The sequence below is a fragment of the Arachis stenosperma genome, chromosome 6, assembly GCF_014773155.1.
Source record: "Arachis stenosperma cultivar V10309 chromosome 6, arast.V10309.gnm1.PFL2, whole genome shotgun sequence".
Classification (NCBI taxonomy): domain Eukaryota; kingdom Viridiplantae; phylum Streptophyta; class Magnoliopsida; order Fabales; family Fabaceae; genus Arachis; species Arachis stenosperma.
Genome location: NC_080382.1, coordinates 113,363,689 through 113,388,803, shown reverse-complemented (window position 1 = coordinate 113,388,803; position 25,115 = coordinate 113,363,689). Strand labels below are relative to the sequence as shown.

The 25,115-nt window shown below is 39.3% G+C and overlaps 2 protein-coding genes and 1 pseudogene across 5 annotated transcripts; 2 read left to right on the top strand and 1 right to left on the bottom strand.

The window, feature by feature from the left end:
* Positions 1–5,090: 5,090 nt before the first annotated feature.
* Positions 5,091–9,648, bottom strand: LOC130936010 (pentatricopeptide repeat-containing protein At1g26900, mitochondrial-like). 4 transcript variants are annotated; one of them, XM_057865974.1, is made up of 5 exons: positions 7,645–9,648; positions 6,449–6,613; positions 6,119–6,197; positions 5,477–5,838; positions 5,091–5,295 (listed from the first exon to the last, which is right to left on the bottom strand). In XM_057865974.1, the coding sequence occupies exon 1, from the start codon at positions 9,589–9,591 to the stop codon at positions 7,882–7,884; it is 1,710 nt and encodes a 569-aa protein (XP_057721957.1). In that variant the 5' UTR covers positions 9,592–9,648; the 3' UTR covers positions 5,091–5,295; positions 5,477–5,838; positions 6,119–6,197; positions 6,449–6,613; positions 7,645–7,881. The 4 variants fall into 4 exon arrangements, with proteins under 4 accessions (XP_057721957.1, XP_057721953.1, XP_057721955.1 ...); XM_057865970.1 differs by having other exon boundaries at positions 5,477–5,723; XM_057865972.1 differs by having other exon boundaries at positions 5,477–5,671.
* Positions 9,649–10,402: 754 nt separating this feature from the next.
* On the top strand, positions 10,403–12,051 carry LOC130934424 (pentatricopeptide repeat-containing protein At1g26900, mitochondrial-like; annotated as a pseudogene).
* An 11,451-nt stretch (positions 12,052–23,502) lies between these two features.
* LOC130934422 (uncharacterized) lies at positions 23,503–24,833 on the top strand. Its single transcript, XM_057864000.1, has 2 exons — positions 23,503–23,925; positions 24,336–24,833. Exons 1-2 carry the CDS (start codon positions 23,503–23,505, stop codon positions 24,831–24,833), a joined length of 921 nt encoding a protein of 306 aa, XP_057719983.1.
* Positions 24,834–25,115: the final 282 nt, after the last annotated feature.

Genomic DNA, 25,115 nt, shown 5'->3' with positions numbered 1-25,115 from the left:
TTTCTGGGCCGCATTTCAACCCAGTTTTCAGCCCAGAAACACAAATTAAAGCCAGAGAACATGCAGAGACAAGTGAACAATTCATTCCGAATAATTTCAACACCCACAAGCAAATGGGCAAGCTGAGATAGCCAACAAAGTTATACTAGCTGGGTTGAAGAAAAGGTTGCAAGACACAAAGGGAGCCTGGGCCGAAGAACTCCCTCAAGTGCTATGGGCATATTGGACTACACCTCCGTCTGCCACAAGAGAGACACTTTCGACTTGCTTATGGCATAGAAGCCATGATACTAGTGAAAATCAATGAGCAAAGTCCAAGGGTGAGCTTCTACGACGAGGTAGGAAACGTTCAAGGACACAAAGAAGAACTCGAGCTACTCCCTGAAGTCTGAAAACAAGCCCAGATAAGGGAGGCAGCGTTGAAGCAAAGAATGACCAACAGATACAATAAGAAAGTCATTCGAAGAAGCTTCGTCCCAGACGACTTAGTCTTGATTGGAAATGACATCAGCATCAATAAGTCGGGGGAAGGAAAACTTGCTCTTAATTGGAAAAGACCATACAAGATAAGCAAAGTCTTAGGAAAGGGATACTACAATGTAACCGACTTGAGCGGTACCGAGCTACCAAGGTCGTGGCATGCTTGTAATATGAAAAGGTACTATAGTTAAAAGCGAACTCCATTCCCTGGTGTACTCTTTTTCCCGACTTCATAGTTTTTCCCAAAAGAGTTTTCCTGAAGGGGGTTTTAATGAGGCATCAAAGTGGAGGCTAGGGAAGAACAAGTCTTAAAGAGCTCCCCTTGTAGCAAAAGGTACCTTCATCAATAAATAAAGATCTTTTCAATACACCTCTTTATAATTCCATTATCTTTCTACGAAACGGACCGATTTAAGCTCAAAAAAAGTGAAAATTCCATGTCCTACCTAAGTGGTCGGCAGGATAAAATGACGAGGTACAAGTTGGTGTAAAGAGGTTACAAAAAGACGATCATAATAACTAGGGAACTCTTCAACCTACTAGTCGGAAATCCCGAGAATATCGAAATGCATCGCAAGAATAACCTAAGTTATGAAACAGTTCAATAGGCGAAAATTGAACAAGAAAAGAATACAAACAGAGATAAGCAAATCCATAAAAAACAAAGGCAGAAGCTGTCCCAAGTCTTTGAGAAAAATCGCAAGTAACTTAGACAAAAAGTAGCCTGCCCAATAAAAGGTTTTTCCAAAAAAAGATCAAAAAGGTTTTCATGGAAAGATTATAAACAAAGCATGCACACACGAGATATTCCTTAAAAGCCCTTGTCCAAAAAATAGGCGAAATTAAAAAGATCAACTTTTTTGTTAACGGCCATAAAAGGCCAAGAGAGTCAGAGACAATCACCACAAACATATAAAAATAAAATTGTTCAAAGAGGGGCCCACAAGCCGGGCCCCAAATAGCTAGAGTCAATTAATTGGAAGGAGGATTGGAGTCACTAGAAGGAAAAGAGCTCGAATCTACAGCAGGGAAGGTCGGAGCAATCTCTTCAACCACGGGAGTCGGAGCTTCTGAAGACGACGGAAGGGATCTCTCCTGTTGCTCCTCGCGAGGAGGAAACTCAATAAGCTTTTGTCCCCAGGTCTTTAGCTTGGAGTCCGTCTCAGGACGAGGAGGAGAAACAATAGCTCCGTTTACAACAATCTTATCAGGAGGGAGATGAGAAAGGTCCAGGTCAGGAGTAATAACTCCGACCTGTTCCTTAAATACCCTCCAAGCCTCCTCCGAGCTCTCTGCCACGGAGTCCTCCAAGTCTTGATAGGCCTCCCGACCTTTCTCCAGCTCCCGATGAAGATCAATATTCTCAGAGAAGAGCCGGACGTAATTCTGCTCCGCCTTCTCCTTTAGACCCTCCGCCATAGCACACTGGCCCATCAGCTTCTTCTCCCTCTCTTGAAGTCGGGCCAGCTCCTCCTTTATCCAAGCAACCTCCCGTTGGAGCCATTTTTCCTCCTCCTGATAGAGGACAATTTTCTCCTTCAGCTCCTCCACAACCCTTTGGGAAGAGCCTAAAGAACTATGAGGAGTTTTGTCCAAAATATCAAGAAGAGAAGTACAGACTCCAACAGTCCGAACACTCCCTCGAACCATAATTTGAAGGTGATTTCGAAGGGAAGCATCATCCATACTAATTTGAGTATGGGGAAAGATGTGATTTCGAATGAACCTAGGACCATCAAAGTTGGCATCCCCAGAAGGAGAAGAGCCAGACTCCGAGGTCTTGCGTTTTTTTTCAGGTTCGGAGAGAGGTCGGACTGGGGGGATAGGTGGAGGAAGAGGAGAAGCAGAGGCAGAAGTTACCAAGATAAGACGAGAGGATGTCCCAGCATCACGAGGGGGAGGAGGAGGGCCAGCAACCTTTGCAGCGTCAGCTCAGGCACGTGCCTTCTTTTTGGCCTCCTGAACCTTCTGATAAGCGGCGCTGGATCCACTCTTCACCATTTCTAAAAAGCAAAAACCAAAAGTAATCAACAAATCGGAGAATGTAAACAAGTCGGGAAACATTCAGTAACAACTACGAAAAGAAAAAGCTACCTGACTGGGTTCACACAAAGCTCAGAGAACCCAGAAAAAATTTCTTAGTGTCCAAATTGGGGGCTCTCCCCCAAGCTTTTCGGAAGAAACCCACTACAGCCTCCTCAACTTCATCTAAATCATCTAGGTCGTACTTCTCTACAGAAGAGGCCTCCAGCCAATACAGAGGAAAGCGGTGGTTGGAGTTTTCATCAAGAAAAAAGGGATGATGACCTTCTACAGCTTGAGTTTTGAAAAAAAAATTCTTAAAATCATGAAAAGATTCAACAAAGATAGAAAAAATTTTCCAACCTTGAATGGCCTGGAAAGATATCCACTGCTGCTTGTTGTTATGCCCACTAAATGGCTTGGTCAAATGAAAAAGGTAAAAAAAGATCTTTGTGGAGGTCAAGAAGTCTAGCTCCCAGCTGACAAGTTGATAAATTTTCATAAAACCCCATGAGTTGGGGTGAAGCTGGGTGGGAGCAACTCAATAATGAGACAATACCCCTATCTCAAAGTCGGAAAAAGGCAGAAGAACCCCCAAACGGGTAAACAGACAGTCATACATAAAGAAAAATTGACGATCAGAATCGGCGATCCTCCCAAAACAAACCCGGTCTTTAGGACCCGTGGCTACCAACTCATATTTCGGTTTGTCAGCCTCATCGCTACAAATTCTATGGTGGGTACGAAGGACGGTAATATAGTCAGTGTCTACTAAAGAATTTTTCTCCAATACGGTATCGTCTACCCATCTCGAAAGGGACTCAAGGGTATGGGAAGACATCTTTTCCGGTAAAAAGAAGTAGGTGAAAAAGCAACAAGACCTACAAAGAAAAATGAAAAATATCAAAAACAGGGTTTCTAAAAGACCAAAGCAGCCTCTCTCCAAAGCTAAATAAAGAACAGAGTCACTAGACCAATGAACAACTCGCTAAGGAACTAAAAATCACAAAGAACATGCAAAACTCTTCTAATGTACAGAGCAAGGCACCAACATAAATAGTAGAAGAGGAGAAGGAAAGGACTCACCTTTGTCTGCGAAAGCAAAGAGGAGCATGTACAGCAGCAACATAAGAAGGCTAAAGAGTTTCTCTTTGAAAAGAATAAGGATTGTAGGCAAGAAGTTTTAGAAGGCGAAAGAAAATAGAGAAAAAGAGGGAAAAGTATTTATAACACGCCAGGGGCATAAGGGTAAATGGACGCGGTCGTTAAAGAAACGCGCCGTTACCAATGTAACTGCCCCCACGTGTAAATGCGAAACCCTAACGGACGTGACGTTTGATTAGACACGACGGTTAGGAAATTTAAAATCACATCGGTTTTAAGAAAAAATCACGTCGGCTACAGACCCGAGTTCAATACTCGAATCCAACTCATTAGCAAAAGAGATCGGACTCGAGTAGGGGCACTGTTCATACCCTGGCCCAATGCTATGGCCCAGGTCTAAATAAACCAAAAAGACCCAATTCAAAGATTGGCATTCGCTACCCACCGACCTCCTCAGAAGAGGACGAATTCAACACAAACTCCATCCCAAGGAAGTCGGGCTCGAAGGGTAGCTGGCAGATAACACTTATTCAAATAAGTAACTGCCCCTAAAATCTCTCAACTCACTTCCAGGAGACATATCCTAACTACCCTAAGATAAAAGGACGGTTATCCACCCAGAAAAGTGGAACTACTCCAACAGTGGTTATTGGATCACCACTATATATACACTGACACCCATCAGGTATCTCTATGTGCCAATACTCTCTAAACCTGCTTAACCCCTTGCTGACTTAGGTATCGGAGTATCTTTGCAGGTACCACCCATTCGTTCACATACACAAGTCGGACGGCGGCTCCCAGACACGAACCAAGTCGGAGACCACCTCCTCTTGACGCTTGGGCCAACCTTACAAGCCCAATTCATTAATCTCAGGTTACCCACATAACAAAAAATGTGTTTGGATAGAAAATTCAAGAGATATATTTTTAATAAATAATTTATTTAAAAAATTATAATAATAAACATATTTTATATTATTTTTTTGAATCAACCAAATAATTATCACTAATTTACACTATTAAAAAAAGTTTAAATAGACAAATTTACCAACAAATTTCTTTATTTTTATAGTCAGACTTTATATTACCAATAAATTTATTGACAAAATTTATCTGTCCGTAAAAGATGTCAGTAATTTTTTACCGACATTTTTTTATTTTAGTCGAAAAATGATCGACAGATTTTAGCTTATTTCCGACAAAAATTCCACCGAAAACAGGGTTTCAAAATTTGACAAGGTTACCAAATTACCGACAGAAGATCCTTCTATAACAATAAATCATTTTTCTTTCAGTAACAGTGACAGATTTTTTTTATATATTTTTCCTTTCCAATAAACCTGTATTTGTATGGAAAAAATATATATAAATTAACCAGATTCTAGTTACCGCTGTTTTCATCCAATTTCACAATGAAAAATTGAAATAAAACTAAAATTAGAATATATTTAATAATTAAATAAACAATCAAGTCAGCCAACTAAGCCAAGTATTCTAGCACATGATACGTTAACTACAATAATTTCTAGTGGCCTATTGTTCCAAAATGCTTGAATAACCAAAACTGAATTTGACAATCAACCTCCATATGCAATATTACAAATAACATATAGTACATTATTTAATCACTGTAAAGCGTCTTCCTCCCTGTGAAGTCTTTGAGTTTTGACAGAGATAGTGCTAAATCTGTATATCATTAGAAAAATCAATGACGTAAATATAATATACTCTAGAATAAAGTAATATCAGTATTATTTAGCCATCTTCTCTTATGATTATAATTTTTCAATGTGCGTATTATTTCTTTAAGATTGAATCCTTTTTCTGACTAATGCTAAATATAAAAATTTTATAAATTTTGCATTACCTAAGCTAAAGGGTGAGAAAGTTGTGAATCATGTAGTGTGCACAACATAGCAAATTTTTGTTACCCTGCTTATGAGTCTTTCAAAGGCTTCTGTCCATGCTCTTCCATGTATCTCTCAGCCACGGTCAAAACATCGTCTTACTTGCTGAATATGTTCTTTCTTGGAACATACCACATGTGAGAAGTTCGTGGCATCTGCGGCAGGTGCAAAAGTTGTGGGTTCATATAGAAAGGTCTAATGTATTGCCTATAAACACGTGATGCGCCATTAAAGTGTGGAAGAACCAACTAGCAACAAAGTATCAACTTGGCATGGGGCCATGGCCAAAACCACATGAAGCATAATTCTAGCGTCTACAAGACTACGACAGTATGTAGCAAAGTTTCAGCATTCAATTAACACATTTTCCACCCAAAAATCATGTCATGCAGGAAAAAAAAACCTAGGAAGGATTGAAAATCCTGATAGAAAACTAAACATTAGAATCCTGCGATAGTACTAATAAACTACCAAACCAAGAAATGGAACTTATTTTTCAGTGATAAAATAACAGTATAAAATGCAAAAATGGTTCAAAATCCAAGCTACAATGTGATCCAAAAAGAGCTGACCGAAATTCAATAACATCTAATGCAACTTACGTTTTGGACAAAGCATCAAAGATGCTGTGCCTTGCTAGTAACACCAACACTAATCCTCTCAGCATCCGCCTCAGCTTGTCTTTAAAAAACAATAAAATTCAAAAATCAAAATCGTCATTAGCAAAAAATCAAAAATAGAAAAAAATTAATTAAGAGAAAAAAATGAAATTATTAAAAAAAGAAAGAAAAGTATCTTGGGGGATTGTCCTTTGGCAAGTTTACATACAAAGCAAGGTTCTCGCTATGGAACAATTGAGAAAATGAGAAAGCTTAAGGTATAAAAAATGAAAGGAAAGAATTTGAATAAAGAAACAGCGGTAAGTTACTAACTCATTTCTCTTTCTTGAAGTGAATGAAGCCTGATTTGATCCTCTCAGAGGCATCATCAGATGAAGCAATACCACCGGAAGATGATGTTCCCAGTGAAGCTGTGCAAGTTTGCATTATTATGCATTTTTGAGATTTAATAATAATAAGAAGACCATATAAGAATCCCTGCCAATGAAGCAAAATAAGGAAGCAGCATGTTGAGATGAACTAAAGATACTTATTTGCATCAAAAGTTCGAAACTTACTATAGTAAATGGTTGGAGTTAGAGAAAAAGAAAGTAAAGTCAATAAAATTCAGTTTCATCTATTGGTTTTTGACAAGACTAAAGCACTAAGATGAGTATATTTATAATTAAAATGGAGTAAGCATGCATTTTCGTACACATGTCAATATATAGGAAAGAAACATAATTAATAAGAGCAAAAGACTGAATTTCATTTAAACAAATTTATTGGCAGTCTCAACTCATACATTCTCTGCCAATATTTGTGATGTTAGTGCAACTTCATTATATAGCAGTTTAGCAATCAATCTTCAATATGCAAAAAGTAAATACTATTTGATTAAACCTCGATTTTAAACTCCTTTAACATGCAAATGCAATTAGTGTTTCCAAACAAACAGTGCTGTCTTTTATTTCATGATAACAATAACAAAAATAGAAAAAAAGTTTTGGGGGGGGGGGGGGGGGATTCATAATGCTTCAAAGGATGCAATTCTAGTATAAATTTGACTTCTACAGAACATGATTGCCCTGTTACTTAGATTACTGGTGAGTATCAAATTATGGTAAATTCAATTTTCAGCAAGCAATATAAATAGATATAATAAGAGCCAGCATGTTATATTGCCATATAAATATACAATACTATCATAACTTGTCATCATTAGGGTAACCACTAGTGGTAGAAAAATAATATACTCACGCACTAATGAAATGCTTGAAAGAATGATTGGTAACGGAAGATTAAGACCAGAAGCAATTTACCAATCCAAAATAGCAGCTGATTAACTTTGAGAATGTGAAGTATGAACAAGAAAAATATTAGAAGTAACCCCAAATGATACAGAATTCCCAATAAAATTGTGAAAGATTGAAATGCAAACTAAACATATTGGAGAGATCATTTCTATGTTAATAAAGTCACAAGTCATTGCAGAATTAAATAGTGTAGGAATATCCTCCTCCATTCACCTGCTATTACATCCTCTTCTTGCTTTACCCTTGTTGGGTTTATTGACGGTATGGTGCTCCAGGAGCAAATCACAATATTATCTAATTTGGTGGACATGAATCATGCCATACAAGCAGAGATGCCATATTGCACAATTGAATGTTGACATCAAAATTGTATCATGTCCCGAGGTATTGAGACCACCACTATGCGTGATAGAGTTAGAGACAATGATTTTACTTGAACCATCAATATCCTCATCCCTGATTATCAATTTCAACTATACTGACTCCAGCTTCCTTCAACATATTTCCTCCATCAGTTTCAACTGTAACAGCATTAGTTTGCTTCATTTCTTGCAATCTTATTAGATCTGAGATTCTTCCAGCAGCAACGTAAATGCCAGAAATCAGGAGTGAATCTGTAGGATGCTCTGTATAAATGCTGCTTAGCACATCTTTCACACATTCCCCCAATTTAACATCACCATAGACTCGGCAAGCAGAAAGCAATGTACGCCATGCAGTTGCATCGCCCTTAATAGGCAAACTTTCAATTAGTTTGTGCGCTTCATGTAGCATCCCTGCTCGACCTAGAAGATCAATGAAAGATCCATAATGTTCAACTTGTGGTGAAAAGCCATATTTGCAAACCATGCTCTTAAAAATTTCCATCCCCTCAATTACAAGCCCTCCATGGCTACAAGCACTGAGAACTGCCAAGAATGTAACCTCATTTGGTCTAAACCCTTCATTCTCCATCCTGTTGAAAAGATTAACAGCATTAGTCGGCTGGCCGTGAATTCCATGACCTGAAATCATGGCTGTCCATGCTTTCATATCTTTACCCTTCATCCTCTCAAATATGTCTGTAGCCTCGTCTAGAAAGCCACATTTGGCATATGCATTAACAAGTGCTGTTCCAAGAACTGCATCCAGCTCTAGTTTCTCCTCTACCATAAAATTAGTAACGTATCGTACTACTTGCATAGATCCGGAAGCAGGGCAACCCGAAAGCAACCCAACTAAAGTAGAAGAATTAGGTTTACACCTTTCAAGACTCATTTGCTGCAGCAATTTTACTGCTTCTCCAAGCAGCCCATTTCTTGCATACTTGCCAATCAAGCAGTTCCACAGGATAACGTCCTTTTGAGCAACACCATCAAAAACTCGATGTGCCAAAAAGATACGACCCATTCTTGCATAGAGATCAATCAATGCAGTAAGAACATTCAAATTAGAACTAAGTCCAAGTCGGATATAGTAACCATGAAGACACTTCCCTCCAAGAAAACTCCGCATATCAGTAGCTGCCGACAAAAGACTCAATGCAGTTGCAACACTCGCTTCAACCCCGCAACAACGCATCTTCCGAAACAAATGAAAGGTCAGCTCAGGCTTAGAAGCAAGAAGGTGGCCAGCCATCAAAGTGTTCCATGAGACCAAGTCATTTCGTCGGGGAAATTCATCAAACAGGTTGTGAGCATCTCCAAGTCTCCTGGAAACACAGTAGAAATGCAAAAGGGTATTCCTGAAATCAAGAAAAAGCAGAGTTCCAGACCTGAGTGCAAGGCCATGAAGGCCTCGCCCAAAGACAAGGTTGGAAAGCCTAGTACAAGCCTTGATGACAGTGATGAAAGAGAAGCGGTCAATGAGAATTGGGCAGTTCCTAAGTTGGTTGAAAAGGGGCAAGGCCTTGGCAGGGGAGTTGCTGATGGAATATCCTCTAAGCATAGTGTTGAACATGAAAAGATTGGGGTTTGGAGCAGAATTGAAAATGGAGGCAGCGTAGTGGACGTGTGAGATTGATGCTGCGAGGAGCTTGCTGAGCGGGAAGGGAAGGTTGATGAGTGCGGTTTTGAGCATAAAGGCGTGAATTTGAGAAATGTGGGATTGGGTTTTGCATGATGATTCCAAGAGAAGAGCTACCTTGTGATGCAAATGCAATGCTGGAACACCCTCTTTCATTAGCCACAATCAATAAATGAAGTTGCTCACCAAATCAACCCAATAATGAGGGAAGGAGTTGGGTGAATCCGGAAGAACCAAAACGTTCAGCCTACAATTCTAGTAGCCCCTGTGGGTCTTGGTTGCTCTCAACTTTTCTAGTGCAACACACAATCAAATTTAATTATTTATTAAATTTTCATTCATTCGAATTTTTTAATTCATCCATAAACTTTACTACTTATAAGTAGATCAAAACAGTAATACTAGGGAGATGATAAAAAGACAACCCAAACTTACCTTATTTATGAATGTTAAATAAGACAAATTTGGGCTTATCTTTTATTGTCTTCCAAACATCATTGAAAAATAATATGGCAAGCTATACATCCCTAAGAAATTTGTCTCAAATTTTGTTTTGGCAAGCAATTAATCTTGTTAATTTTTAAATGCAAGACAAACAAGCTACAATAGGATAGACAAGGTTATGTGCCAGAACCAAAATGTTATGAAAAATAAAAATTACAACAAAAGTACAATAACAAATAAGAGTTCCAATAAGAAAAGAGAGGAGAAAGAAAATAAATATGAATTCAACATCACGTTCTTGAAGTTTAAACTAACAAGTTTCACAAAAGGCATATGAGCTAAAAGCCTAAAATCTCTTCCCTTAGTCATCCTCCTTATTTTATTTTACTTTTAGCAGCAAGTCAGCATCATCAGAAACACCTTTTACTTTCTAATGATAAAGTCTCTCATCTACTTATAGGTAGTAAAGTTTCAGAATGAGTTAAGAAATTCAAATGAATGAAAAATTCATAACTAATTAAATATGATTCTGTGCTACGCTAGAGAACTTGAGAGAGACCAAGACCAACAAGGGCCACTAGAACTGCAGGCTGAACATCTTGGTTCCTTCCGCATTCCCCCAACTCCTCCTTCTCTCGTTATTGAGTCAATTTGGTAAGTAACTTCATTTACTGATTGTGGCTAATAAAAGAGGGTGTTCCAGCATTGCATTTGCATCAAAAGGTAGCTCTTTTCTTGGAATCATCATGCAAAACCCAATCCCACATTCCTCAAATTCACGCCTTCATACTCAAAACAGCACTCATCAACCTTCCCTTTCGTCTCAACGAGTTCCTCGCAGCTTCAATCTCACACGTCCACTATGCTGCCTCCATTTTCAATTCTGCTCCGAATTCCAATCTTGTCATGCTCAACACTATGCTCAGGGGATATTCCATCAGCAACTCCCCTGCCAAGGCCTTGCCCCTTTTCACCCAACTTAGGAATTGCCCAATTCTCATTGACCGCTTCTCTTTCATCAGTGTCATCAAGGCTTGTGCTAGGCTTTCCAACCTTGTCTTTGGGTGAGGCCTTCATGGCCTACGCTCAAGTCTAGAACTCAGCTTTTTCTTGATTTTAGGAATACCCTTTTGCATCTCTACTGTGTTTCCAGAAGACTTGGAGATGTATACAACCTGTTTGATGAATTTTGCCAACGAAATGACTCGGTCTCATGAAACACTTTGATGGCTGGCCACTTGCTTCTTAGCCTCAACTGTCCTTTCATTTGTTTCGGAAGATGCGTTGCTGCAGGGTTGAAGCGAGTGTTGCAACAGCATTAAGTCTTTTGTCGGCAGCTGCTGATATGTGGAGTTTTCTTGGAAGCAAGTGAATCCATGGTTACTATATCCAACTTGGACTTGGTTATAATTTAAACATTCTTACTGCATTGGTTGATCTCTATGCAAGAATGGGTCGTATCTATTTGCCGCATCGAGTTTTTGATGGTGTTGCTCAACATGATGTTATTTTGTGGAACTGCTTGATTGGCAAGTATGCAAGAAATTGGCTGCTTGGAGAGGTAACGAAATTCCTGCAACAAATGAAACTTGAAGGTCTTAAACCTAATTCTTCTACCTTAGTTGGGTTACTTTCGAGTTGCCCTGCTTCCGGATCTATGCAAGTAATACGATATGTTACTAGTCTTATGGAAGAGGAGAAACTAGAGCTGGATGCAGTTCTTGGAGCAGCACCTGTTGATTCATATGCCAAATGTGGCTTTCTAGACAAGGCTACTGACATATTTGAGAGGATGAAGGGTAAAGATATGTAATTGAGGGGATGGAAATTTTTACGAGCATGGTTTGCAAATATGGCTTTTCTCCACGAGTTGAACATTATGGATCTCTGGTTGATCTTCTGGGTCGAGCAGGGATGCTACATGAAGCGCACAAACTATTTGAAAGCTTGCCTATAAAGGGCAACGTAACTGCATAGCGTACATTGCTTTCTACGTGCCAAGTCTACGGTGATGTTAAATTGGGGGAATGTGTGAAAGATATGCTAAGCAACATTTATACAGAGCATCCTACAGATTCACTCCTGGTTTCTGGCATTTATGTTGCTGCTGGAAGAATCTCAGATCTAATAAGAATGCAAGAAATGAAGCAACCTAATGCTGCTACAATTTAAACTAAGGGAGGAAATATGTTAAAGGAAGCTGGAGTCAATATAGTTGAAATTGATTATCATGAATGAAGATACTGATGGTTCAAGTAAAATCATTGTCTCTAACTCTATCACGCAAAGTGGTGGTCTTTGTGGTGCATCAAATGTTTGACAGACAATACCTCAAAACATGATACAATTTTGATGTCAACACACAATTGCACAATATGGTTTCATCTTTGCTTGTATGGTATGATTCATGTCCACCAAATTAGATAATATTGTAATTTTCTCCTAGAGCACTGGTGGACGAAATTGTGATTCCTATTTTGTGCCTTTTGGTATCATTGTAAAATTATGGAATTTAAGAAATTGGCATGAGTGGACACAACTCCGTTCAACTAACCAGCAAGTGTACTGGGTCGTCCAAGTAATAACCTTACGTGAGTAAGGGTCGAATCCACAGAGATTGTTGGTATGAAGCAAGCTATGGTCACCTTGCAAATCTCAGTTAGGCAGATTAAAAAGGTAATTGTGATTATTGGATTGTAAATAAAAAGGAATAATAAAAGGGATAGAAATACTTATGCAGATTCATTGGTAGGAATTTCAGATAAGCGGAATGGAGATGCTGTAGAGCTCTCGGACGCCTGCTCTCCCACTGCTTCTACTCAATCCTTCTTACTCCTTTCCATGGCAAGCTTTGTATAGGGGTTCACCATCAACTGTGGCTACTTTCATCCTCACGGGGAAATATCCTATGCGGCTGTCACTCGCACAGCTAACCAGTCTGGAGGCATCACCCATGGTTGATAGCTACATCCCATCCTCGCAGTGAAAGCTAATGCTCACGCACTCTGTCACAGTACGGCCAATCACCGGTTGGTTCCCTCCCCTACTGGAATAGAATCCCTCTTTTGCGTCTGTCACTAACGCCCAGCAGGTTATAGGTTTGAAGCACGTCACAGTCATTCATTACCGGAATCCTACTCGGAATACCACAGACAAGGTTAGACTTTCCGGATTCCCAGGATCCTACTCGGAATACCACAGACAAGGTGAGACTTTCCGGATCCTCATAAATGCCGCCATCTATCTAGCTTATACCACGAAGATTCTGTTGGGGAATCTAAGAGATACACATTCAAGCCTTGTTGCATGTAGAACGGAAGTGGTTGTCAATCACGCGCGTTCATCAGTGAGAATAGTGATGAGGGTTATTGATTCATCACATTCATCATGTTCTTGGGTACGAATGAATATCTTGGAATAAAACTAAGATAGCATTTGAATGAAAGAAGATAGAATTGCATTAATACTCGAGGTACAGCAGAGCTCCACACCCTTAATCTATGGTGTGCAGAAACTCCACCGTTGAAAATACATAAGTGAAAGGTTCAGGCATGGCCGAATGGCCAGCCCTCTCCATGATCAAGTGACCGAATGATAAAAGACTTAAAGTGGTCAAAAGATGTCTAATACAATAGATAAATGTCCTATATATACTAGACTAGCTACTAGGGTTTACATGAGTAAGTAATTGATGCATAAATCCACTTCCGGGGCCCACTTGGTGTGTGCTTGGGCTGAGCTTGATCAATACACGAGCTAAGGCTTCTCTTGGAGTTGAATTTCGAGTTATGATGTGTTTTGGGCGTTCAACTCCGGATCATGACGTTTTTCTGGCGTTTAACTTCAGAAAGGAGCGTGTACTTGGCGTTCAACGCCAAGTTGTGTCGTCATTTTTCGAATAAAGTATGGACTATTATATATTGCTGGAAAGCCCTGGATGTCTACTTTCCAACGCCGTTGAGAGCGCGCCAATTGGAGTTCTGTAGCTCCAGAAAATCCATTTTGAGTGCAGGGAGGTCAGATTCCAACAGCATCAGCAGTCCTTTTGTCAGCCTTTTTCAGAGTTTTGCTCAAATCCCTCAATTTCAGTCAGAATTTATCTGAAATCACAGAAAAACACACAAACTCATAGTAAAGTACAGAAATGTGAATTTAACATAAAAACTAATGAAAACATCCCTAAAAGTAGCTCAAACTTACTAAAAACTATATGAAAACAATGCCAAAAAGCGTATAAATTATCCGCTCATCACAACACCAAACTTAAATTGTTGCTTGTCCCCAAGCAACTGAAAATCAAATAGGATAAAAAGAAGAGAATATACTATAATGTCCAAAATATCAATGAATATTAATTTTATTATATGAGCGGGACTTGTAGCTTTTTTGCTTCTGAATAGTTTTGGCATCTCACTTTTTCCTTTGAAGTTCAGAGTGATTGGCATCTCTAGGAACTTAGAATTTTGGATAGTGTTATTGACTTTCCTAGTTAAGCGTGTTGATTCTTGAACACAGCTACTTTTGAGTCTTGGCTGTGGCCCTAAGCACTTTGTCTTCCAGTATTATCACCGGATACATAAATGCCACAGACACATAACTGGGTGAACCTTTTCAGATTGTGACTTAGCTTTGCTAAAGTCCCCAGTTAGTGGTGTCCAGAGCTCTTAAGCACACTCTTTTGCCTTGGATCACGACTTTAACCACTTAGTCTCAAGCTTTTCACTTGGACCTTCATGACACAAGCACATGGTTAGGGACAGCTTGGTTTAGCCGCTTAGGCCTGGATTTAATTTCCTTGGGCCCTCCTATCCATTGATGCTCAAAGCCTTGGATCCTTTTTACCCTTGCCTTTTGGTTTTAAGGGCTCGTGGCTTTTTCTATTGCTCCTTCTTTTTCTATATACTCTTTTTAGATCTCTCTTTTTTTTTTCACTGCTTTTTCTTGCTTCAAGAATCAATTTCATGAATTTTTCAGATCATCAATAACATTTCTCTTTGTTCATCATTCTTTCAAGAACCAACAATTTTAACACTCATAAACAACAATATCCAAAGACATATGCACTGTTCAATCATTCATTCAGAAAACAAAAATTATTGTCACCACATCAATATAATTAAACTAAATTCAATAATAATTTCGAAAACTATGTACTTCTTGTTCTTTTGAATTAAAACATTTTTCTTTTTAAGAGAGGTGAAGGACTAATGGATTTTATTCATAGCTTTAAGGTATGGTTACATACTAATGATCATGAAATAAAGACACAAAACATAGATAAACACAATAATTAAAAACCGAAAACAGAAAGAAATAAAGAGCAAGGAATGAATCCACCTGAGTGAGGGTGGCGCCTTTTTGAAGGTCCAATGGTGCTCTTTGAGCTCCTCTATGTCTCTTCCTTGCTTCTTGTTGAATGATTCATAGTAATTTTTGTGTTCCTCCCCTTAGTTGCTTCCAATATTTTTGTGGAGGATAACTTATCCCCTGAGGTATCTCAGGGATCTCTTGATTTGCAGCCACATGTTCTACCACTGAGCTATGACGGCTTATATTTTTAATTTTTTCATCTCCCATGACTCAGAGGTGGAAGTTTTTTGTCTTCCCTTTGAGGTTTCTCTGGTAATGGAAAAGCAAAAAAGCTATGCTTTTACCACACCAAACTTAAAATATTGCTCGCCCTCGAGCAAAAAAGAAAAGAAGAGTAGAAGAAGAAGAAGAGAATGGAGGTGAGTAAGGGGAGATGGATTCGGCTATATGGGTGGGATTGGGTGGGAAAGAATTTTGAATTTTGAAGGTGAGTGGTGTTTATGGGAAAGGGTGAGTGGTGAATGAAAACAGAAGGAATGACCATGAATGGAGAGAGAGAGAGAGAGCGAGGTAGGTGGGGATCCTGTGAGGTTCACAGATCCTGAGGTGATCCTGTGGGGGTCCACAGATCCTGAGGTGTCAAGGAATTCCATCCTTGCACCAAATAGGCATGTAAAATGCCTTTGCACACCATTCTGGCGTTCAAACGCCCATTGGTGCATGTTCTGGGCGTTCAACGCCCATGTAATGCATGTTTCTGGCGTTGAACGCCAGTTTCATGCTTGTTCCTGGCGTTCAGCGCCAGTTTGTCCTTGCTGTGCACCATCCTGGCGTTTAACGCCAGGTTGTTGCTTGTTTTGGGCGTTCAGCGCCAGAATGGTGCTCTGTTCTGGCGTTGAACGCCGGCTAGATGCACCTTCTGGGCGTTGAACGCCAGCCCGTGCGTCCTCCAGGGTGAAAAAATTTTTTTCTTCTGTTTTTGACTCTGTTTTTAATTTTTTTTATTTTTTTTTCGTGACTCCTCATGATCATGTACCTAATTAAACACAAAAATAACAAAGAAACAAAATAAAATAAAATTAGATAAATAAAATTGGGTTGCCTCCCAACAAGCGCTTCTTTAATGTCAATAGCTTGACGGTGGCTCTCATGGAGCCACAAGGTGATCAGGTCAATTTAAGTGTGGTATTCCCAACACCAAACTTAGAGTTTGGATATGGGGTTTGAACACCAAACTTAGAGTTTGGTTGTGGTCTCACAACACCAAACTTAGAGTTTGACTGTGTGGGCTCTTCTTGACCTTGAACTGAGAGAAGCTCTTCATGCTTACTCTCTTCTGTCACAGAGGGATGGCCATGTGTCTTAAACACAAGGTAGTCCCCATTCAATTGAAGGACTAACTCACCTCGGTTGACATCTATCACAGCTCCTGCTGTGGCTAGGAAAGGTCTTCCTAGGATGATGCATTCATCATCTTCCTTCCTAGTGTCTAGGATTTTCGTCCCCCTCCTCCCTTGTGCATTCGGCCATATTGACTATGTCAATGGCTTTGCACTCTCCTTTTGGATTCTCTTCTGTATTGCTTGGGAGAATACTGGGAGGAGTTTCAATGACTTTCTTACTCAGCTGGCCCACTTGTGCCTCCAGATTTCTAATGGAGGATCTTGTTTCATTCATGAAACTGAAAGTGGCCTTTGACAGATCAGAGACTATATTAGCTAAATTAGAATTGTTTTGTTCAGAGTTCTTTGTCTGTTGCTGAGAAGATGATGGATATGGCTTGCTATTGCCCAGCCTAGTGCGTCCACCATTGTTAAAACCTTGTTGAGGTTTTTGTTGATCCTTCCATGAGAAATTTGGATGATTTCTCCATGATGAGTTATAGGTGTTTCCATAAGGTTCACCCATGTAACCTCTGCCATGGCAGGGTTCTCAGGATCATAAGCTTCTTCAGAAGCTGCCTCTCTAGTACTGTTGGATGCATGTTGCAATCCATTCAGATTTTGAGAGATCATGTTGACCTGTTGAGTCAACACTTTGTTCTGAGCCAATATGGCATTCAAAGTATCAATTTCAAGAACTCCTTTCTTTTGAGGTACCCCATTGTTCACGGAATTCCTCTCAGAAGTATACATGAACTGGTTGTTTGCAACCATGTCAATGAGTTCTTGAGCCTCTTCAGGCGTTTTCTTCAGGTGAATAGATCCACCTGCAGAATGATCCAATGACATTTTCGAAAATTCAGAGAGACCATAATAGAATATCTCTAATATGGTCCATTCTGAAAACATGTCAGATGGACATCTTTTAGTCAGCTGCTTGTATCTTTCCCAAGCTTCATAGAGGGATTCACCATCTTTTTGTTTGAAGGTTTGAACATCCACTCTTAGCTTGCTCAGCTTTTGAGGAGGAAAGAATTTATCTAAGAATGCAGTGACAAGCTTATCCCATGAGTCCAGGCTATCCTTGGGTTGTGAATCCAACCATACTCTAGCTCTGTCTCTTACAGCAAAAGGGAAAAGCATGAGTCTGTAGACTTCAGGATCAACTCCATTCGTCTTTACAGTCTCACAGATCTGCAAGAACTCAGTTAAAAACTGATAAGGATCTTCAGATGGAAGTCCATAAAACTTGCAGTTTTGTTGCATTAAAGCAACTAGTTGAGGCTTAAGCTCAAAGTTATTGGCTCCAATGGCAGGAATGGAGATGCTTCTTCCATCAAACTTGGACGTTGGTTTTGTGAAGTCACCAAGCATTCTCCTTGCATTATTATTATTATTTTCGGCCATCTCCTTCTCTTGTTCGAAATTTTCTAGAAGGGCTCTTCTGGATTGTTGTAATTTAGCTTCTTTTAATTTTCTCTTCAGAGTCCTTTCAGGTTCTGGATCAATTTCAACAAGAGTGCCTTTATCCCTGTTCCTGCTCATATGAAGGAGAAGGAAACAAGAAAAGAAAGAGGAATCCTCTATGTCACAGTATAGAGATTCCTTTATGTTAGTAGAAAAAGAAGGGGGGGTAGAAGAATGAAGAATGAATTCGGTTTTATGGATGAAGAGAGGTGAAGAGAAGTGTTTAGTAATTAAATAATTAAATAGAAGAAGAAAAGAGAAGAGAAAATTCGAAAAAAATTTTGAAAAAGAGTTAGTGAATTTCGAAAATTAGAGATAAAATGTAGTTAAAATTAAAACATGAAATAATTAATTAATTAAAAAGAATTTTTGAAAAAGAGAGAGACATTTTCGAAAATAGAAGAGGGAAAAGTAGTTAGGTGGTTTTGGAAAAGATAAGAAACAAACAAAAAGTTAGTTAGTTGATTGAAAAAGATTTGAAATTAAAATTGAAAAAGATAAGAAGATAGTAAGTTAGATAAGATATTTTGAAATCAAATTTTGAAAAAGATAAAATTTTTGGAAAAGATAAAATAAAAGATAAAAAGATTTAATTTAAAAATTTTAAAATTATTTACTTCACTAACAAGAAACTACAAGATAAGATTCTAGAACTTAAAGATTGAACCTTTCTTAACAAGAAAGTAACAAACTTCAAATTTTTGAACCAATCACATTAATTATTAGTGAATTTTCGAAAATTACATATAAAGATAAGAAAAAGATTTTGAAAATAATTTGAAAAAGATTTTGAAATTTTCGAAAAAAATAGAAAAAAAATGAAAAAGATATGATTTTTGAAAAAGATTTTGAAAAGATAAGATTTTTAAAATTGAAATTTTGACTTGACTTGTAAGAAACAACTAATTTTGAAAATTTTTTGACCAAGTCAACCCAAATTTTCGAAAATTTGGAGGAAAATAAGGAAAAGATATTTTTTTTGATTTTTTGAATTTTTAATTATGAGAGAGAAAAACAACAAAAATGCTCAATGCATGAAATTTTTAGATCAAAACAATGAATGCATGCAAGAATGTTATGAATGTCAAGATGAACACCAAGAACACTTTGAAGATCATGATGAACATCAAGAACATGATTTTGAAAAATTTTTGATGCAAAGAAAATATGCAAGACACCAAACTTAGAAATCTTTAATGCATGAAAAATATGAATGCAAAAATGCACATGAAAAACAAGAAACAACACAAAACAAGAAATCATCAAGATCAAACAAGAAGACTTGTCAAGAACAACTTGAAGATCATGAAGAACATTATGAATGCATGGGATTTTCGAAAAATGCAAGAAAAATTTTTAAAGCATGCAATTGACACCAAACTTAAAAATTTACTCAAGACTCAAACAAGAAACACAAAATATTTTTGATTTTTATTATTTTCTAATTTTTTTGGATTTTTATTAATTATTTTCGAAAATAAAGTTTTGAAAAAAAAGAAAAATAAAAGAAAAATTTTTGAAAAAGATTTTTGAAAAGAAAATTACCTAATCTGAGCAACAAGATGAACCGTCAGTTGTCCATACTCGAACAATCCCCGGCAACGGCGCCAAAAACTTGGTGGACGAAATTGTGATTCCTATTTTGTGCCTTTTGGTATCATTGTAAAATTATGGAATTTAAGAAATTGGCATGAGTGGACACAACTCCGTTCAACTAACCAGCAAGTGTACTGGGTCGTCCAAGTAATAACCTTACGTGAGTAAGGGTCGAATCCACAGAGATTGTTGGTATGAAGCAAGCTATGGTCACCTTGCAAATCTCAGTTAGGCAGATTAAAAAGGTAATTGTGATTATTGGATTGTAAATAAAAAGGAATAATAAAAGGGATAGAAATACTTATGCAGATTCATTGGTAGGAATTTCAGATAAGCGGAATGGAGATGCTGTAGAGCTCTCGGACGCCTGCTCTCCCACTGCTTCTACTCAATCCTTCTTACTCCTTTCCATGGCAAGCTTTGTATAGGGGTTCACCATCAACTGTGGCTACTTTCATCCTCACGGGGAAATATCCTATGCGGCTGTCACTCGCACAGCTAACCAGTCTGGAGGCATCACCCATGGTTGATAGCTACATCCCATCCTCGCAGTGAAAGCTAATGCTCACGCACTCTGTCACAGTACGGCCAATCACCGGTTGGTTCCCTCCCTACTGGAATAGAATCCCTCTTTTGCGTCTGTCACTAACGCCCAGCAGGTTACAGGTTTGAAGCACGTCACAGTCATTCATTACCGGAATCCTACTCGGAATACCACAGACAAGGTTAGACTTTCCGGATTCCCAGGATCCTACTCGGAATACCACAGACAAGGTGAGACTTTCCGGATCCTCATAAATGCCGCCATCTATCTAGCTTATACCACGAAGATTCTGTTGGGGAATCTAAGAGATACACATTCAAGCCTTGTTGCATGTAGAACGGAAGTGGTTGTCAATCACGCGCGTTCATCAGTGAGAATAGTGATGAGGGTTATTGATTCATCACATTCATCATGTTCTTGGGTACGAATGAATATCTTGGAATAAAACTAAGATAGCATTTGAATGAAAGAAGATAGAATTGCATTAATACTCGAGGTACAGCAGAGCTCCACACCCTTAATCTATGGTGTGCAGAAACTCCACCGTTGAAAATACATAAGTGAAAGGTTCAGGCATGGCCGAATGGCCAGCCCTCTCCATGATCAAGTGACCGAATGATAAAAGACTTAAAGTGATCAAAAGATGTCTAATACAATAGATAAATGTCCTATATATACTAGACTAGCTACTAGGGTTTACATGAGTAAGTAATTGATGCATAAATCCACTTCCGGGGCCCACTTGGTGTGTGCTTGGGCTGAGCTTGATCAATACACGAGCTAAGGCTTCTCTTGGAGTTGAATTTCGAGTTATGATGTGTTTTGGGCGTTCAACTCCGGATCATGACGTTTTTCTGGCGTTTAACTTCAGAAAGGAGCGTGTACTTGGCGTTCAACGCCAAGTTGCGTCGTCATTTTTCGAATAAAGTATGGACTATTAAATATTTCTGGAAAGCCCTGGATGTCTACTTTCCAACGCCGTTGAGAGCGCGCCAATTGGAGTTCTGTAGCTCCAGAAAATCCATTTCGAGTGCAGGGAGGTCAGATTCCAACAGCATCAGCAGTCCTTTTGTCAGCCTTTTTCAGAGTTTTGCTCAAATCCCTCAATTTCAGTCAGAATTTACCTGAAATCACAGAAAAACACACAAACTCATAGTAAAGTACAGAAATGTGAATTTAACATAAAAACTAATGAAAACATCCCTAAAAGTAGCTCAAACTTACTAAAAACTATATGAAAACAATGCCAAAAAGCGTATAAATTATCCGCTCATCAAGCACCATACTATCAATAAACCCAACAAGGATAAAGCAAGAAGAGGATATAATAGCAGGTGAATGGAAGAGGAGATTTCTACACTATTTTCATGATGGAGCTTTTACTGGATTTGACCTGAGGTTGTGTAGCAAGTTAACCACAGTTTTTCATTGCTTCCAAAGCCAATGATAATGTTGAGGCGGCAAAGTCACCTTTCTTAGTCCAAGAAGCTTGAGTTTTGTTCTCTTGATTTTTATAACTCATCACTGGTAATGCAAAGGAATATGCTTCCTTCACATCTTCTGCTGAGTCCTAACGTGCAGATATTTGACTTTATTTGAAGAGTTTTTGTGTTATCACGTGGGAGAGCACCCTAGTTTTTAATGAATGAGGATCTACAAAAGGCTTAGGATCATCACAGATGAAGTTACATTTCTGTATATCTATTAAGTCAGCACCTTCTGCGAGTCCACTAGAAAAGAATGTTTTTAAGAAGGATGACTAAGGGAAGGGAGTTTAGCTCATGATGCCTTTTGTGAAACTTGTTAGTTTAAATTTCAGAAATGTTTAAACTTCAAAAACGAGATGTTAAATTCATATTTATTTTTTTCTCCTCACTTTTCTAATTAGAACTCCTACGTATTATTGTACTTTTGTTGCAATTCTTTATTTTTCATAGTATTTTGGTTCTAGCACATCATAACTTGGTCTATGCTATTGTAGCTTGTTGTTTGTCTTGCATTTAAAAATTAACAAAATTAATTGCTTGCCAAAACAAGATTTGAGACCAATTTCTTTAGTGATGTACAGCTTGCTGAGACAATAAAATATCAACTCAAACAACCCAAACTTCCTTATTTAACATTCATTAACTATCGCTAGAATTAATAATATAATATCTAAATCAATAATCACTTAAATCAGTAATCAATAAGATTAATCAGTAAATCAATAACATACAATCAATAATAATAAGAGAATCATCAAATGTCTCTCCCCCAAACAGAGAACAGAATCATCAAAGTATCAATCATCCCTCTCACAAACAGAAAAATAAAAGAAAAGTTAAGAAAAATAAACAAATAGCTTACCAGACAAGGACCTTTTCGGCAGAGAACAGGAGCACCTCACCGCTGTCCGCCACAGACCTGAGAGAGGAGAGACGAGCGCGCCTTGCCGCCTTGGCAGCTGTGAGGGAGAGAGAGACGTGAGGGAGAGAGAGCCAGGGACGAGAGGGAGGGCTGTGAAAGAGGGAGACGCCTTCGCCTTGCCGCCGACGGGGTTTTCTGGGCTCTGGGTTTCGATACGAGAGAGAAAGTGTAATGAGTAAAATATAGGCCAAGGCCCAATTAGAATAGTTTTATTAGTATTTGAATTACTATAAATAGAAAAAGTAGAAATGTAATGGAAAGGATGAATTGAGTAATGAATATAGTTCTTTTTTTGGAATTCCCTTCATGGAATTATCTCTCTCCCTCATGATTCTTCCTAATTTCTCTCTGATCCATTAATTCTTTTCTGTTCTAATTTCTTTCCTCCTTACAATGGTGCTTTCATTGACCGTTCTATCTAATATTTGGAATGATTTGACGGACTCAAACATCATCCAAACTACCACTGTGAGTGAGTATTACGACAAATTCACAGCTTATGCAAATCGTGTTCATATGCGTGATCATGAAATTTTGATGCATTGCTTCATTAATGGGCTACAGATCTAGATTCACAGAGAAGTTTTCGCTGAAAATCCAAAATCTATTTTTGGTGCTTTATCTTTGGCAAAATTTTATGAAAAACAATTTGCAAATCAAGGTTCAGGTTCATCAGGGATTTCAACAACAAACTGCTCAACAACAACCACTTTTGATTTTCATGTTCAGCCACAGCAACAACAAGAAGACTCAACAGAATCTACAGAGCAAGCAGAATTTCAAATCTCAGATCTAGAAATCCAATCAAAATTTCAAGGTCCAGTTCCAGCATCATCAATTCCAATTTATGATATTACGACACACGCAATTCAACAAGTAGAAAATTCAGAGGCACATATAAAATTATCTACCGCGATGGCATTTGACAGTGATGATGCTGATGGTACCACTCGGGGCAACGACGATTGGGAACTCACGGCCAGAAGCGGCTCCGAGGACGGCGCCGTCGCGAAGGGGAAGGTGGAGGACGAGGATCTATTGGATCGGGAACCGACACCAAAGCTGCGTTACTGGTTCACAGACGCGGCGGTCGTAGGCGGAGCAGCTGCAAGAAAGAACGCGACGAACGACGAGGTGATAGCAAGCAGCGTGGAGGACGACGCTGCCGTGAAGGGGAGGCAGAGAACGTTTGCAACCCTTGTTGATGGAGCAACCGTGGCGAACGCAGATCTTCGGGCAAGAGCGGCGATGATACGGAGGCCACCACCAAAGCCACCGCATCTGAACTCGCAAGCGGCGGTCACGGGCGGAACGGCCGCGAGTGGCAATTGGTTCTTGGCGAGTTGAATCCCACTTTGGCCCCTGAAATTTTCGAGGTGCCTCAATCTGGACCCCAAAATTTATAGTTACCCAATTAAAACCCTCAAATATTGAATTGTGACCCACGTTTGCCCTTGTCGATAGTTCCGTTAATGAAACGCTGATGTGGCATGTTAAGTCGCCAGCGTGTGTATCCATGTGTCACGCAACTTGCCAGGGTGGATTCTTGATGAGTGAATGATGTGGCAAAATTTGAATCAACTCAATTTAACCCCTCCATAGATGATAAAACCCTGCAATGTCATCAGCTTTTATGTGGGAGCAGCTTCTCTTTGTGTGACCTTTTGTCCCACAATAAGCACAAGAAAACTCCTTGTACTTTCTAGGTAGCTTTATTGCATCTCTCTTACTCTTCTTACTTCCTGAAGGCTCTTCATCTGCATCCTCCTACCTTGAGTGAACGCAGGGGATTTCGTGGTCGGGGAGAACGTGGGGGCTTTCGTGGCAGAGGTGATCGTGGTGGGTTTGGTGGCAGAGGTAGATCAGATGGGGAATGTTCTGGTGGCAGATGGGGATCAGAGAGAGGAGATCGTGGTGGGTTTGGTGGTTCTAGTGGCAGATGGGAAGCAGGGAGAGGAGATCGTGGTGGGTTTGGTGGCAGAGATAGATCAGATAGGGAAGGTTCTGGTGGCAGATGGGGATCAGAGAGAGGAGATCGTGGTGGGTTTGGTGGTTCTGGTGGTAGATGGGGAGCAGGGAGAGGAGATCGTAGTGGGTTTGGTGGCAAAGGTAGATCAAATGAAAAAGGTTCTGGTGGCAGATGGGGATCAGAGAGAGGATTTGGGGGCCGAGGCCGTGGAAGGAGTGACCAATCTAGAGGTTGGAGCAGTAGAAGGGATTCTGGTGGGGATGGTTCTTCTGACTAGAAGGAGGGAGATACTGTAGAAGGATGGAAGAATAGTAACAGATCTGGGGCATGGAACCGGGAAGGTGGTGACAAGGATGGGCAGAGCTGAAGTCAAGGAGGTGGAAGTACTAAGCAATGGTCGAGCTGGAGCTCAGGTAGTGGAGGGGCAGCTGGTGGCAGTTGGAATAGCAATGAGTCTAAAGATGGCGCTGGTTGTACTTCCCAAGGAGGCAACAATTCTGGTTGGAAAAAGTCTACTGTTGAAGAGACCAATGTTCAGGAGGGTGGCTGGAATAAGGGA

Coding starts and splice junctions, on each gene's coding strand:
- LOC130934422 (XM_057864000.1), top strand. CDS start 23,503: ATGGCATTTGACAGTGATGATGCTGATGGTACCACTCGGGGCAACGAC. Junction 23,926..24,335: donor CGAGTGGCAATTGGTTCTTG/GCGAGTTGAATC, acceptor TACTTCCTGAAG/GCTCTTCATCTGCATCCTCC.
- LOC130936010 (XM_057865974.1), bottom strand. CDS start 9,591: ATGAAAGAGGGTGTTCCAGCATTGCATTTGCATCACAAGGTAGCTCTT.